At 36.8% G+C, this 16,238-nt stretch overlaps 1 protein-coding gene across 1 annotated transcript in view; it reads left to right on the top strand.

Annotated features, from left to right (window-relative positions):
* The window catches only part of CLIC4 (CLIC family member 4), a 66,677-nt gene extending 52,176 nt beyond the window's left edge, over positions 1 to 14,501 (top strand). Inside the window, exons 5-6 of the mRNA XM_087446553.1 lie at positions 10,014 to 10,195; positions 10,943 to 14,501. Of these exons, the coding sequence (XP_087302679.1) occupies positions 10,014 to 10,195; positions 10,943 to 11,107 (347 nt within the window). The 3' untranslated portion in view covers positions 11,108 to 14,501. The remainder of the gene's footprint in view (positions 1 to 10,013; positions 10,196 to 10,942) is intronic.
* Positions 14,502 to 16,238: the final 1,737 nt, after the last annotated feature.

Below are 16,238 nucleotides of genomic sequence, written 5' to 3'. Positions count from 1 at the left end.
CAGGGATTTGATGATAAATCAGGGTAAGTCCTTAAGTTGCTGTTTTTCTATGTTTCTAGCTAGTGGAACAGTGCCTCGCATATATTAGGTCTGTGATAAAATGTTTATTGAATGAATTTGTTCTCATATTCTTAGAAATTACTCTGAAGGGAGCTAGGCAAAGAATTAACGGTGCATCAAAAAGGATGGATTGGGTGGTTGTGGTGGTTTGGAATAGATTGATATAGCTTAATTTAAACTATTACAAAGTCTTTTGTTTATTGTTGGGTGCCAGCAGCCTAAAATCAGCCTGGGTGGATTATGTGCTACTTACCCTTAAAGAGCAAGTTTTGGAGTTGCTCTAAGAGGGCATTTAGACTCACCAGCCTTCTGAATCTCTGTATCCTAAAACTAGGATTTTAATTTCAAGTCATATTTTCATGGTGAAAATTGTTTAGGTAGTACAGATGCAATTTCCTTCTTTTACTTTTTAAAGGACACTATCTTATTATTGCATTTACCAAACTTATGTATAGTGAAAGGAAACCTCTTGGAAAGAGATGCTATTTAGTGAACCTTGTCTTAACTGTACCATTCAGTAATTTCCGTTTTTCTTCTCTTTGGGGTGTTAAGCTTTGTTCTCTCTAGGGAAAACTGTATAGTGAGAGCATTAGTGTTTAATTAAAAATAACAACAATAACCAAAAAGCCAGTTCCTAAAGACACGTTAATCCATCATAGTTTTAGACAGTTTGGTAGCTTGGGTGGGGTTCCTTTGGGTAGAAGTGTATTGGCAGCAAATGAACAAGAATACCAAAGGGAAAAAATATCAGTGCTGGTTAAGCAAGAAGAAACATCTTTTAAAAAATTGAAACACTTGCTGATTTCCTTCTGTTATTTCAGTAGGCAAATTTCCAAGCTATTCGGGCTACTATATTTTGATTATTAAATTTTAAAATTGCAGCACTTTATAATTTAGTATTGAATTTCAATGGTTTCTGGAATAATATTCACTGCATGAAATGTTTTTCTACGGTGAAGGGAAAGAAAGGAAAAGCTGTAGTGCCCAGGCCTGGCTTACGTCTATTAAATGTGTTCCAGTAGCTGCCTTGGTTTGGGAGCAGTTTTCCTTAGTCATTGGCTTTTTTTCTGACTAATGTTTCTGTCTCAGCATTTTATGCATTAAGTAAACAGTTCTATGGGAACCCCTCCTGTCCACAGACAGTATCTTTTCTGTTCTACCCTTCCGTCACGCAGGTGACTATTCTTTTCATAAAACTATCCTTTTATACCCAGATGCCCTTGCTGCATAGTTCTTTGAACTCTCTTAGTTAGAGACAGTATGTTTTTATTTTTCCCTGTGGCTTTTGGAAGCTGGAGGGTGGTTGAATTTCTTTTGACACATGGTGGGGAGGAGAGGGGAATAAAATGCCTTTGCTTTAAAAAAACAGTTGCTTTGGGGGATGGGGTAGCGGGGAGAGAATAGGGGAGAAAGTGACTCATTTAAGTATAACTTTGTATTCTATTTTTTCCAATCAATTTGTACTGTCTTAAGTAGCCACCTACGCTTACTCTTCTTAGAATGCTGTAACCAATAAGAACAAACAACATAATGGATTACACAGTGCATAACTTAGAAGGCTTTATATTAAATTACCTATTAGTAAATAAGAATTCCAGTTGCCAAGCAACTTCCCTCCATCACTGCCATGAGACTTTAGAAAACAATACACTCATGTGCTTAAAAGTTGGTTAGGTTGACACGGACTGGCACAGGTGTGTAGTAGGCTACACCATCTAGGTTTGCATAAGTGCACTCTGTGATGTTCACACAATGACAGAATCGCCTAACGAAGCATTTTTGAGAATGTATACCTGTCATTAAGCAACTTATGACTATATTCCAAATCAGGTTGGGGCTTAATGGGTCTCCCTTATGTACATTTGTTGCAGGTGTCTTATCTGTCTGTTTAGTGCAATTAAATGCCCTAAATAAGCCTAGGAAATTAGCGATCCACCTCATTCACCCAAACAATAAACAATTTACCTGGAGATGGATTTGTCATTTTACATAATGACACATCAGAGTGGGCAAGTCTTTGATTACTTTTACCAGCCTATTAAATATTTTGCAAAACCAATATGTTTGGACACTTTTAAGACTTTTTAAGACCTAATTCTAAGTAAGAGAGTAGATGCCTAGATGCTATGGTATTGGGTTAGTGAAAGTGAAACAGAAGGGCCAATGCTTAGATTGGGGTACAAAGTAAACAAACAAGATTTAAAGAATAAAATAAAGGGAAACACTGATGATAGAGAGATAGATGGATAGATAAATATATAATTCTTTTGGTAACATGTCTAAGTTGATTGGGAGTAAGAGTTTGTGTACTCTTTTGAAGCATTAAAAGAGAAATTAGTGGGTAATTCCTTTTATGGAGATGGGTTAGGTATGACCTGTCCCAGATCTTGTAAGTTTTTTCCAATTCTGTGATTTCATTAATTTACATAATTTATTAAGCTCCCAAATGTAACTAATAGATAATTTATTAGTCTACTGGTATTTATAATATTCTTAAGAGATCCATGAATTTAGCAGTGATGAAATCTGCCATTATATGCTCTAAGGCATATTCCATAATGTCTAAATTGTTATTTTTGAATGGAGGCAAGGTATCTATAGGTTCTGACTAGTTCCTTTTTATTCAAGATTCATTCTCCCTCTCTCCCTGTCTCCACCTCTCCTTCCCTCCATCTCTTTCCCTGGAAAAGTATTTGGAATTAGAGGATGGTTGTTCATCATTGTTCATTATTGTATTATTGAATTGTATATTTAATCATCTTTAAATACTCATTACCTCTCCTTGTTTTCCACTGATGTGTTACTGGCCTTTAAAAATTGTTTAGGGCTGGCCCTGTGGCTTAGCGGTTGAGTGCGAGCGCTCCGCTACTGGCGGCCCGGGTTTGGATCCTGGGCACGCACCGCCGCACCGCTTCTCCAGTCATGCTGAGGCCGCATCCCACATACAGCAACTAGAAGGATGTGCAGCTATGACATACAACTATCTACTGGGGCTTTGGGGGAAAAAAACAAAAAAGGAGGAGGTTTGGCAATAGATGTTAGCTCAGAGCCAGTCTTCCTCAGCAAAAAGAGGAGGATTAGCAGGATGTTAGCTCAGGGCTGATCTTCCTCAAAAAAAAAAAAAATTGTTTATGTAAGATTACCCTTTATTAAAACTAGCAGTAGCTTTAAGATGTAGCTTTATCCATGTAAGTTCTTATAATTTTTTTTCATTGTGAATTGTGTTGTTTTTCTACAACAGATACATACGTGTTACATTGAATGCTTTCTGCCTTGCATTTACTCATTTAGATTATACAATTAATGAGTAATGCATGCTTTGGGCCGGCCCTGTGGCTTAGCGGTTAAGTGCGCACACTCCGCTGCTGGCGGCCTGGGTTCGGATCCTGGGCGCGCACCGACGCACTGCTTCTCCGGCCATGCTGAGGCCGAGTCCCACATACAGCAACTAGAAGGATGTGCAGCTATGACATACAACTATCTACTGGGGCTTTGGGGGAAAAATAGATAAATAAAAAAAATTAAAAAAAATAATAAAGTGTTAAAAAAAAGAGTAATGCATGCTTATTGAAAAAATTAAAATAGTATAGAAATAAATATAATACAATTTCAATGCCCCTTCTTAAGCACATGATACATGAACCTCTTCCTCAACAGTTAGTATGTATCCTTCTTTTTTCTATGTAATTTTGCAAACATTGTGCGTAAATGTGCCTTTATGTATGTTTACATTCTACGCTTGTCTTTTTCATGTATTATGTGGTAGAAATCCTTCTATATCAAACTATAGATCTACCTCATTTTTTAGAAATGCTGCTTAATATTCCTTAATATGGATTTTTATTTAACTGTTTCGCTGTTGATAGACTTCTAGACTGTCTCAAATTTTTTTATTATGACAAACAATGCTGCCAGTGAATGTCATTGTGCTAGATTCCAATTAGGTCAAAAAATTTTGGTCTCCAATGTCTGCACCGGTTTATATTCCCACTACCGTGAAAGCATTCACTTCCCCGCACTTCTGACCGTGGAGGCTGTGTGTGTGTTACTGTTTTTAATTTTGCTATGTTCTCATAGGCAAAAAAGAGTGTTTTGATTTTCATAATTTAAAACTGATTGTATGACCTCTATTGCAGTTACTAATTTGTTTGAGATCTTTTGAAATACTTTCTTGGAGATACCAGCATTACTACAGCGGGGGCATTAGAGAATAATAGCGCTGTTCGTTAATTACAAAAGACGAGGAGCTACTTTCTGATGGCCTGCTGCTGCCTTCTAGTGGTTAATCCTGACATTTTCTTTATTTTAAAGAACTTCAAATTCCTTTATGATGGTTTGTCTTCAAAACTTTATTATGTTTATTGAATGATGCTCTTTTTTTTTTTTTTCTTTTGTGAGGAAGATCAGCTCTGAGCTAACATCCATGCCAATCCTCCTCTTTTTGCTGAGGAAGACTGGCCCTGGGCTAACATCTGTGCCCATCTTCCTCCACTTTATATGGGATGCCGCCACAGCATGGCCTGACAAGTGGTGCATCGGTGTGCACCTGGGATCCGAACCCGGGCAGCCAGCAGCAGAGCACGAGCACTTAACTGCTACGCCACGGGCCGGCCCCTTGAATGATGCTCTTTAGTACCTCTTGGTACCTTTGTTTTTCTTTCTATTGTTGGCTTTTCCTTATGTTGATACATAAAAATTGTATCCAGCTAATGCAGCATTCTTTGTTTTCGTTAATATACTCTTTATTCTGATATTCTTAACTATGAAAAAACACTAACATTCTAGTCAGGTACAGCAATTCAACTTCATTACAGGTGCTTTGCTAAGTCCAAAATTATGGAAAGAACAGTAATTATAATGTTTTGCTAGCTTCTTAATTTTAGTCTGTGTCTTACATCTAGGATTATAAGCGTTGTATGTTATAAACTTTGTAAATTTAGGATATTTTATTTGTCTATTGGATACATGTGAGAATTAATTCAGGAAAAGGACTAATTTAGAGCAGATTGAAGATCATCAACTTGCTCAAACTTGCCATACCACAACTCAAGTGCCATTTGAGACATTATTTCAGTGTTTGAATTCAGGCAATATTATCTTCTTTATAGACTGTGATGCTGTACATTGTTATTTGATCAAGGTACAAGTCTTTATACTAATATGTATTTATTCTGTATTCACTGCTTTTGATAGGAAGCATATTGAATCTTTGTTCTTTGACAGTCCTGAGATTCCACTACCTCCTTTTTTCCTTTTTAATACAACCATGAAAAGTTTTTCATCATGCCCTGGACTCCTTACTAACCTAGCTGTTTCTCACATTGCTCTTGCTAATTTCTAAACTTTACATTTCAGCTGACTATGTGTATTATCAATAGCTTGTATGTAATTAATAAAAGGTTATATTTCTTGCTTTTATATTTTTTATTTTTAAATGGCTTGATTCCCTGTCACTTCTCCAGTTGCAATTGAGCTCTCCTAACTCCTCAACTTTATTTTACTGGTTTCCAGTGCCCTACTGCTATACTGTTTTCTCTAAGGAATAAACGAAGCTGATCCTGGCTATGGCTAGCGTGACCTTTTATTAGTAAAATTGGTAGTTCTTTGGTCTTGATGTTGTTGTCTATCACTTGACATAAAACATTCCAATTGTTTGATATTTACCTAAGTAAAAAATATTACCAGTTCTTTACTTTTTAAAATGGCTATTGTGTTCTATAACAGTATGCAGTACCTGCCTCATTCTTAGCTTCCCACAAAGATATAATTTTCAAGTACAAATATCTTCACTCATCTGACTTTAAAAGTGTCTATTCTGCAGTTTCACCTAATTTCCTTTTGAACTTTCTCCATATGTTTAAGAAACTCAAAGCTTTTATGCTTAATTATTGGCCTTTCTCAGTCTGGGCCAGATGTTGACCAAGTGTCCAATATGTGCTTAGGTAGAGTGCCATGAATTTTAGGGGATATACAGAAGAAGCACAAGACACAGACTTCACCTTCAAGGAACATATAGTATGATTGGGGAAGCAAGACTGATGCATTAATTTAATAACAAGAATTAGAAGGAAGAAATTTATGATTTAGTAGACTATTAGTTTATGATAAACCAGCCCTGAGTTTAAAAATTTAACAGCTTTAAAAATCTAACAGTAATAGAAAGTACCCAAATCAAGGACTGAACATAACTAATACATTTTTAAAAGCCTGTTAAACACTGCAAGGTATTCAGTTATCAGATACTGACTTTTAAATAACTTTAACATATATATTCAAAAGTAAAAGAACAAACCAGACAACTTCAGTAAAGAACTAGATATATAAAAAAGAATCAAATGGAAGTTTTAGAATTTAAAAATATATCTGAAATTATGAACTCAATAGATGAATTTAACAGATTAGGTAATGATGAAGAAAGAATTAGTGAACTGGAAGGTAGGTCAGAAGGGAATATCTAATGAAAGCACAGAGAGACAAAAGGACAGAAAAACACAGAAAAGAGTGTAAGACGTGGAGTACAATGAAGAAGTTTGACATATGTGTAACTGGAGTCCCAGAAGGAGAGGAGAAAATGGAGTCGAAGCTCTAGTTAAAGAGATAATTGCCAAGAATTTTCCAAGACCGATGGAAGATAAAGAGCCCTGGAGCCAAGCATTACAAAACCCAAGCAGGACAAAAATAAAGAAAACTACACCTGTATACATCATAGTCAAATTGCTGAAAACCAGAGATAGAATCTTAAAAGTGGCAGAGAGAAAGCTCTTCAAGATAAAAGCAGTAAGACTGAGGATTGATTCTAACAGACACAATAGAATCCAGAAGACAATGTTATGAGATCTTCAAAGAGCTAAAAGAAAGTGAATTAGAATTCCATAAGCAGCGAAATATTCTCCAAAAGTGAAAGCAAGCACATCCAAATATTTTATTATTGCCTCAAGATGTGACATTTATATTTACAGCTCTGGATCCATATACTTGTGAAACCAGTCAGGTTTTTTTTATTGCCTTTTCTGTGAACCTCTAAAACTCACCATTCTGGAGCCGGCCCGGTGGTGCAAGCGGTTAAGTGCGCGCGCTCCGCTGCGGTGGCCTGGGGTTCACAGGTTCGGATCCTGGGCGTGCACTGATGCACTGCTTGTCGAGCCACGCTGTGGTGGCGTCCCATATAAAGTGGAGGAAGATGGGCATGGGTGTTAGCCCAGGGCCAGTCTTCCTCAGCAAAAAGAGGAGGATTGGCATGGATGTTAGCTCAGGGCTGATCTTCCTCAAAAAAAATAAATAAATAAAATTCACCATTCAATTTCTGATTCCAAGTAGTTACAACAAGTCAGATTCCAAGTTGTCAGGTCTCTTTTTGATGTTGGGAATAAGGCAAATTCTCTGCTCCTTTATTCTTTATCTATCAAGTAGGAGAATATGCGCTCTTCGTAGTCCCATGGCTGCTCTGAGAATGAATTCTCTTAACATATGTTCACCAAGTTTTTCAGCTAAAAAATACCATAATAATGTAATGACTAAGACATTAGTTTTTTATTTATGAACTTTAAAAAGTGATGGCAGGGGCCAGCCCGGTGTTGTAGTAGTTAAGTTTGCGTACTCCACTTTGGCAGCCCCGGGGTTCACGGGTTTGGATCCTGGGCGTGGACACATGCACTGCTCGTCAAGCCATACTGTGGCGGTGTCCCATATACAAGAAAAATAGAGCAAGAGTGGCACAGGTGTTAGCTTAGGCACAGTCTTCCTCACCAAAAAAAAAAAAAAAAGTGAAGGCAAACTAGGCATTTTCAAACAAACAAAAACAGCATTCATCTCAGCAGACCCACGCTAAATGAAATACTAAAAGTAGTTTTTTAGGCAGAAGGAAAATGATTTCAGATGAACACCCAGAAATACAAGAAGGAAGGGAAAGCAAAAGGTAGTATAAATATATTGTAAAATATAAATGAATACTGTCTGTGTAAAACAGTAATGCCTTGTGGAATTTAAAATATATGTCAAATTAATACACATGACAATAGTAGCATGCAGGACAGGAGAGAAGTTAGTTATTGGAGTTAGAGTGTTCTAAGATTCTTGCATTATCCTGGAAGTGGTAAAAGTTAAAGTTAAACTTTAGTAAGTCAAGGAAACAAAGTCTAGTAAAAGAATGTATAACATGCTAATAGAGGGGGAAATGAATAATAATTTTTAAAAAATCCAAAAGAAGGCAAGAAAGAAGAAAAGAACACAGAACAGGTTAGACAAATAAAAAATGAATGTACGATGGCAGATTTAAACCAAAGTTTATAGTAATTACATTAAATTTAAATGATTTAAATACTCCAAATCAAAGACAAAGTTTGCCAACTGGATTAAAAATGTTGCTTATGTACAAGAATGGGTACACACTGCCCGCCCATATATGAAACACACACACATACATATATATATAAATAGATGTAGGAAAGTTGAAAGTAAGATAGTGTAAATGCTAACCAAAAGAAAGTTAACAAAGCTGTACCGATATTGGACCAAGTAGACTTGAAAGAAAGAAGCATCACTAGAGGTAATGAAGCGCGTCTCATGCACCAGCCTTCACCCTGGCAATCGTTTGTTTGTTGGCCAGCTTGTCTGTAGTACTTCATTCCTCAAAATGTAAACTCAGAGTAGGACCCTTCTGTATTTTATTCAACAGTGAGTTTAACGATGCTTAGAACACGACTTGGCCCACAGTAGGGGCTCAATTTATATTTTGTTGAATACATCTGTCCTCCTTTTCAAATTCATTTGGTTTCCAAGCTCTGTTGGTTTTTGTCTCCTAAGCATCTCTAAAATCCATTCATCCTTTTTTATGCCTACAGCCCCTTCCCTGGCTAAGACTACCATCTGTTGTCTGGACTACTATGAAGGGACCAACGGATGTGTGGGTGGGAGCAATTTGGAAGAAGAGGTATTGGGTTAGGATATATTTATGTTGCTGGTGAAATATCTAAGAGGCAGCATATAAAACTGCCTTTTTCTGTAAATCCAGCTTTATTCAAACTTATAACTATATGGATTGTCACCTCGTGATATTTAACTTTCTTTTATGGCCAAGTGCTATGATCATTGGTGTGAGCTCTTCTGTTCTGAGAGTGGGAGGTGATGGTGGATGGGGAAGGTAAAAGATAAGAGGGATGATAGAAGATCTGTCTATTGTTATTTCATATTCCCTTTTAATGATGTTCCCACCCCTTCTCTGCTGAGGGTCACTAACCTTGACTTTCCGGATATACAGGGGTAGCTCTGTCCCACTTTTCTGCATCATAACAATTATAGCATCTTAATGTGTTTGGCTGAAGAGGCCCCCAATTCAGTATCGTAAATTGAACTCTAATATGACCTCTGTGTTTTTCATGTTATTATAAGATAGTGCTGTTCTTGGCTTCTTGTGTGTTATAAGACAGTGCAAAAACTCCAGGCTTTCTGCTTGGATTGTTTGTATTGGAGTTTCTTAACACATTTCATGGTGATAAATCCACATATTTATAGGGGAGCAGGATTAAAAATTGAGAGCAAGAATCTCTGACTCAGCAAGTTTTTCTTCCCTAGATTTGAAATAATAGGTTTGCCTTTTCTCACTCATTTTTCCAGTTTAAACATAAACTGTGTTGGGCCCTCATTTTTCCAGTTTAAACATAAACTGTGTTGGGCCTTACTGTGTTGGTACGTGGGGCATTTAGGTATTAATAAGTTTTTACAGATCGCACTATCTGAACCTGTCATGCTTGTCTTCATATTTATCTGAACAAGGTTGTCTGTCTCACCCCTGCCCCGTGTAAACAAGCTCCAGGAGGGCAGGAAGCTTGTCTGATTTGTTCTGTGGTGCTTAGTGTCCGAGTGGGCGTTTGACACACAGTGATGGACTGAAAGAGCAAGGCTTCTACTCTGGGGCGTGGGTGGTTTTCCTTATAAAATTCCCATCTTTCTTGCAGCACTGGAGAGGGGGCTCTTGAAAACACTGCAGAAACTGGATGAATATCTGAATTCTCCCCTTCCTGATGAAATTGACGAGAATAGTATGGAGGACATTAAGTTTTCCACACGTAAATTTCTGGATGGCAATGAAATGACATTAGCTGATTGCAACCTGCTGCCCAAACTGCACATCGTCAAGGTAGGCCTGTTGGACATGGTGTCTCATTGCCACCGGGAGACCTAATATTTCATTTACTAAGATAGCACTTGCTTGGTGCACAGAACTTTCCTGATCTTCTGACATACGACTAGGAACCTCCCCCCCAGATAGTGTAACTTAATGCTGTTTAGGTGATAGTTGAAACACCTTATAGTTAATTAAATGGAAAATTATGTCTTAAAATTGAGGCTTATGAGAAAGGAATATTATTTATTTTTTTCTAAGACTGCATAAAAATTCAAAGATGTAATGGGTGACTGAATTGGAGTTGGCTACACCAACTTATGTCATCAAATTCTGTGATCACCTGACTTTTTCTACTCAAGGCAAAAAATATTTATTGAGCATTTATTGTGTGAGACACTGTGCTAAATAGAATAGTAATAAACACTAGTTGTGTTTATTAAAATAAAAATCAAGATCAAGAAAAACAGAGATCTAAAATAGTCTGTGTGTTTTAAAGTGGTTATCCAGTGATTACACTTGGCTGTCTCTCTGGGTGACCAAGGCAGGCATTTGTAGTTGCTGTCACACTCCCAAGTCTCTGGTGCAGTTTATAGTCCTTATCATTATTTAAAACTCTAGTTGGAATAAGGTGACAGACTTCTTTTCAAATAGAAGCAGTTCTCAGAGAGTCACAGAATTAATTTGCCCTAAAATCAGAGATATGTCTGGTTTCCAAGACATGGAAAATAAATGTTAACTTTTGTTCTCTTTGTATTTCAGGTGGTGGCCAAAAAATATCGCAACTTTGATATTCCGAAAGGAATGACTGGCATCTGGAGATACTTAACTAATGCTTATAGCAGGGATGAGTTCACCAATACCTGTCCCAGTGATAAGGAGGTTGAAATAGCATACAGTGACGTAGCCAAAAGACTTACCAAGTAAAACAGCACTTAACGAGAGAGATGTCTTCACATCTTCCCCTAAGAATATGCTTTCCTAACAGACTGCTCTTCTTCCTATAAAGTAGAAATTTTATTTTGCATGAACATGCAGTTACTCAAGATTAGGATAAAGGATAGACAAGGTATAGTAGCTATCTTTAAATATACACTCCTAAGCAGTATTATTTTAAAATTCTTTTACCCTGCCTACCTCCCCTGCCCCATGTCCTCGTCTCCTCTAATTTGGAGACACTCTGGCACAAACTTTTCGCTTTACACGTAGTTGGCCATGTCTCTAGAGCCCTCACCGTTGTGTCCATTCACTGTGTATAGATGGCACAACTTTTGACTTCATCAGTAACCCTGACTTCATCAGAGTCAGCCCCAAACTCTAGTGCAGAATGCATGGTACAAGGAATATTTATGTATTTTTGGAATTTTATAATACTTAGAGTATATGAAAGGATTGCTACTGTATCAAAATATTCTGTATCAATTTAGTCTATCCTGGATATGTGCTAAAGGCTGTTACCACCAGAGAAGAGAGCCTTCTACAGAAAGTCACTACAGATTTTACTTTGTACATGGATTTTTACTTTTGCCTAAAAGCATTTATCCTTCATACCAATTATAACATCTCACACTATGTAGAAGCTATAAGTTTTAGAGGGAGGGGTGATATTCTCCAGATCTTCCTCAAGCATTTTACCCATGTAAGAGAAACCAGTGGGCACCTGACACTGTCTGCTTGTGGGGTTTTTCATATATATTTTGCCCAGAGCCATTCATTTGGAACATTATTGCTTTCTTCCTTTATTTTAAAAAGCTCCTTTTTAGGTAAGAATAGACTTTGCTATTTGTTAATCTTTCAACCAACACTACATAAACTGATATTTAATTAATTTAACTATAGCAGTGCAATGATTAGTAATGTAAAAATTAGCACAGAAATTAACCTAAGGAATGTAGGGTGGATTTGTCAAAATATCAAGTAGAATTTTGTTTCTAAAGCATATTTAATGTGGGTAATCTAAAGAACGCATTATCCTTCCTATACTGAAAATAAGATAAAATACACCAGTTACCAGCTTTGCCATTCCACACCCATTTACTCTTAGACTTGGGTACAGGAAGGTTCACTCTGTTTGGACTAAATTATAGTTGTTATGGTGAGTAGGTATTAACCACAGTTTTGCCTAATCTCAATCATTGCACTTCCTTCAATTAAATTTTTCTGCAGCCACACTGAGGAATAGCACGCTGCATGTTTGTTTTGTAAATTGGAGTCTTAAACCAGGAATTATTTGTGCTCTAACAAGAGAGGAGGAACTTGGTGAAAATAAAACAAAAGTTTGCTATGTATTTATTTATTTTTTAAAAAATGGACTTTGCAAGTACTACTCCAAAGACGGTGGTTGTGATTATAATACATTTTTGGTAATTTTTTATACCTAACTTGTTTAAGAAGTGCTATTTCTCATAGGCTGTTTTTGGAAATTTTAAGTATATTGCTTTAAAACGGCCATGTTTTCCCCTTTTGATGCGCTAACATGTAGTAAGCACTGGCTTTACGGAAGCACCGATTTTTATAAGCATGCGGCATTTTTAACCTATCAGTAATTAGCTTAGTATAGAAAGATTTTTAAAAGCTTCAAATTGTATCCATTCGGCTCAGGGAGATTGCTTTGCTTTACCTTTCTTTGAACTCCTTATTGGTGATCTAAAGTTTAAGCACCCACCTTTTCATAATTAAATATTGGATGATGATTTATCTAGTTCCAGGAAGAAGCACTATCAGGTTATCTGTTGAGAAGTCCTATAGCAGTAGCTTCAGTGGGTGAAACTGTCACGTCTGCACCAGTACACAGGCAGCCATCATCACTTTTCACCTGTTTTTCGAATAGTGTAATTCGGCATTCAGGTGATATTGAACCTTGCCTCATAGCGTAAAGTATGAGCAAGATTCAAGAGGAGGGGTGTCTGTTCTTTCAAGTGAGCGGCGGACCAAGTGGTGCAGGGTGGAGGGCTGATGAGGAAAGAGCTGCATTCCTCAAAAAAGAGTCATGAAAAACATTCTGAAGCTCAGTTGTGAGGTGTTTTCCCTTGGGATATTTATTCTCTTTTATTGTTTTTTTAATTTACCCTATTGATTACACTTTGCTGTCTCTCTGGATGTCCAAGGAAGGCAAATCTGTCGGCTATAATTTTGATGAAGGCGGAATTATTTTTCTCTGAGTAGAAAGACAGATCTTATTACTTTATCAGAGAAGTTAGTCAAATGAAATTGAGATTGGCAAATGGACAAAAGCTAGTAGAAAGGATGATTCTAGAACACGCTTTTTACCCCATCTTCTATTTGTGGAAAGATCATAGCTTAAAACCTTGAGAGATTTGGGACATAAAAGTTTTCATGGCAATTCATGTAGCGTATGGGTTGACATAATGGAAATCATCTGATATTATTTCTACAACTACTGAATCATTTCCGCCTTTGTTTAAACCCCTTCTGTTCCACTTCAACAAGGAGATTAGAGTCTGAATGGAAGCTCTCACTATTTTCCAGGGGGTTCTGAGAAATTTTTGTGTTCAACAGTTGGAAGGCTCTCTGCTATTTCAGTTGATATAACTTCCTTTTTTTTTTTTTTTTTAATGCAGATGGGGATTTTCTATACAGTTCTGTTATCTTTTACTAGGATTGTTGACTTTTGTGATAAAATTCATGTAAGATCTTATTTCTTGGTAACTTTGCCTTACACAACTTATCTTTAAACTCTTGAGAAATCTGTATACAATTAAGAGATTTCTAACATTTATTCTTACACTAAGTTGAACAGCTCTAGAATTTAGGCATTTTTACTTCTGTTGAGTTTTGAATTTCTCCAGAGTTGCATGTAGATAGCCTTTATTTCTGTGCATTTAAAATATTCTTTAGAAAATATAAGGTAAAAATGAGAAGAAATAGAAATGTATTTTTTCATGAACATTTGATACACATTTCATCAAGTTTATTGATTAACCCATTTCTTACACTGGTTATAATCAGTATTTGATTCAAAGAGAGAAAAGCATTCGTTATTGATATACTGTGTGGGCTTTTTTATTCCGTCCTTTACAAATTGTCAAGGTTGGGGCCATCAAAATTATATTTTTTATCGTGGAAAAAAATTTCAACTCCCTAAGTCATAACGTTGAACAGCATTGGAGTATTTTCTTTAGAATTACTTGAAAAGGCAAATGAAAGCTTATTATAGAATGCTTGTATTTTCTTTTCTCTCTGTGGAACCAGTATATTGCTGGCAGCTATTGTATTAAAAAAATAAAGTATATTTTCACTATCATAAAAGGTTCTTTTTTCCCCTTCTCATGAAAATAAATTACAACTTGGGGTAAAAGTGTTTTATTTGAGACTACTTTTTTTCCACGAGTGGGTGATTCAGCACATTTAGTAGGAGAAAAACGATGATCACCTCAATAGGTACATAAAATAATTTATAAAAACTTTCATGATACCCATTCTTAGCAAAATAGGACCAGAGGTAATTTTTTTTTAACCTGATAAGACATCTGCCATGAACCAACAGCAAATTTCATGTATAAATATGAACCAGAACCCCTCTCATTAAAGTCAGGAATAAGACAGGAATGCCCTCTATCACAGGTATTATCCAGCTCCTTTCCATAGCTGCTTTATTAGAGGCATCCTAGCCAATGCAGTAAAGTCAGTAAAAAGAATAAAGAATGGAAAAGAAGTGATCAAATGACTGCTCTTTGCAGATGATGCATATACCTAGAAGAAATCCAAACTAACCTACTATTAGAAATAGTTAAGAAAATTCAACCAGATTACTAGATACAAGATTGAGGAACAAAAATCAATATAATTACTATATACTAATATTAACCACATTAAATGGGCCGGCCCTGTGGCTTGGTGGTTAAGTGCGTGCGCTGCGATGCTGGTGGCCCGGGTTCGGATCCCAGGTGCGCATCGAGGCACCACTTCTCCGTTCATCCTGAGGCCGAGTCCCACATACAGCAACTAGAAGGATGTGCAGCTACGACACACAGCTATCCACTGGGGCTTTGGGGGGAAAAATAAATAAAATCTTAAAAAAAAAAAACCACATTAAAAATGAATAGATAAACTGGTACATTGGTTTCTTCTGGAGAAAAACTGAGGAAAATGGTCAATGTATATTTTTTGAGTTTTTTGAAATTTGTAATATATTATCCTAGAAAATAAACAGTGCTTTAAAAGATAAACTACAAGCTATTTAGGATCAATCTAATAAAGTGCAATTTCTTTATGGAGAAAAGTACAAAATATTATCAAAGGACCTGATAGAAATCTGCTCAATGGATAGGTATACCATGTTCATGGTTGGAGAAATTAAAAGCATAAGAATTTCAATTGTTTCAAGTCGTTTATAAATTCAATATATTTTCCAACAAAATCCCAATAGGTTCTTTTGGGAACTAGATAAATGGATTTAAGGAAGAATTATGCCCCCCAAATAGCCAACACATATCAGGAGGGGGGACAGAAAGAAAGGAAACTTGCCCGATAAGATATAAAGACTTAAAAGCTTATGGGAATTGATGGGTAGGATAGTAGGGAATAGCAGCACAACACTCCTGCTGCAACTACCAGAAAACACTGGTTTAAAACATCAAAATAGGGGCTGGCCGGGTGGCATAGCAGTTAAGTTTGTGCGCTCCACTTGGGTCGTCCGGGGTTCGCTGGTTCGGATCCTGGGTGTGGAGCTATGCGCCACTCATCAAGCCATGCTGAGGCGGCATCCCATGTAGAGCAACTACAAGGACGTAAAACTATGACATACAACCATCTGCTGGGGCTTTGCGAAGAAAAAAGGAAAAAAGGAGGAAGATTGGCAATAGATGTTAGCTCAGGGCCAATCTTCCTCAAAAAAAAAAAAAACCCACCAAAATAATATTTTTAAACCTCAGAAAACTGGAATTAATAAGGACTAAGTGAATTGGGATTTCAGAGGAGGAAGCCTTTCTGAAGTGAACTGATGATCTGGCCATTTTCTCCCCTGGGGACATTTCCTGGTTCTGGGCCTGGAATTGAGGATTGGGTTTGGCCCAGCCAGAACGGCCTCTACCAGAGA

Source organism: Ceratotherium simum, chromosome 22, assembly GCF_057802395.1.
Source record: "Ceratotherium simum simum isolate JZ-2026a chromosome 22, ASM5780239v1, whole genome shotgun sequence".
Classification (NCBI taxonomy): Eukaryota; Metazoa; Chordata; class Mammalia; order Perissodactyla; family Rhinocerotidae; genus Ceratotherium; species Ceratotherium simum.
This window is presented reverse-complemented; position numbering and strand designations above follow the sequence as displayed.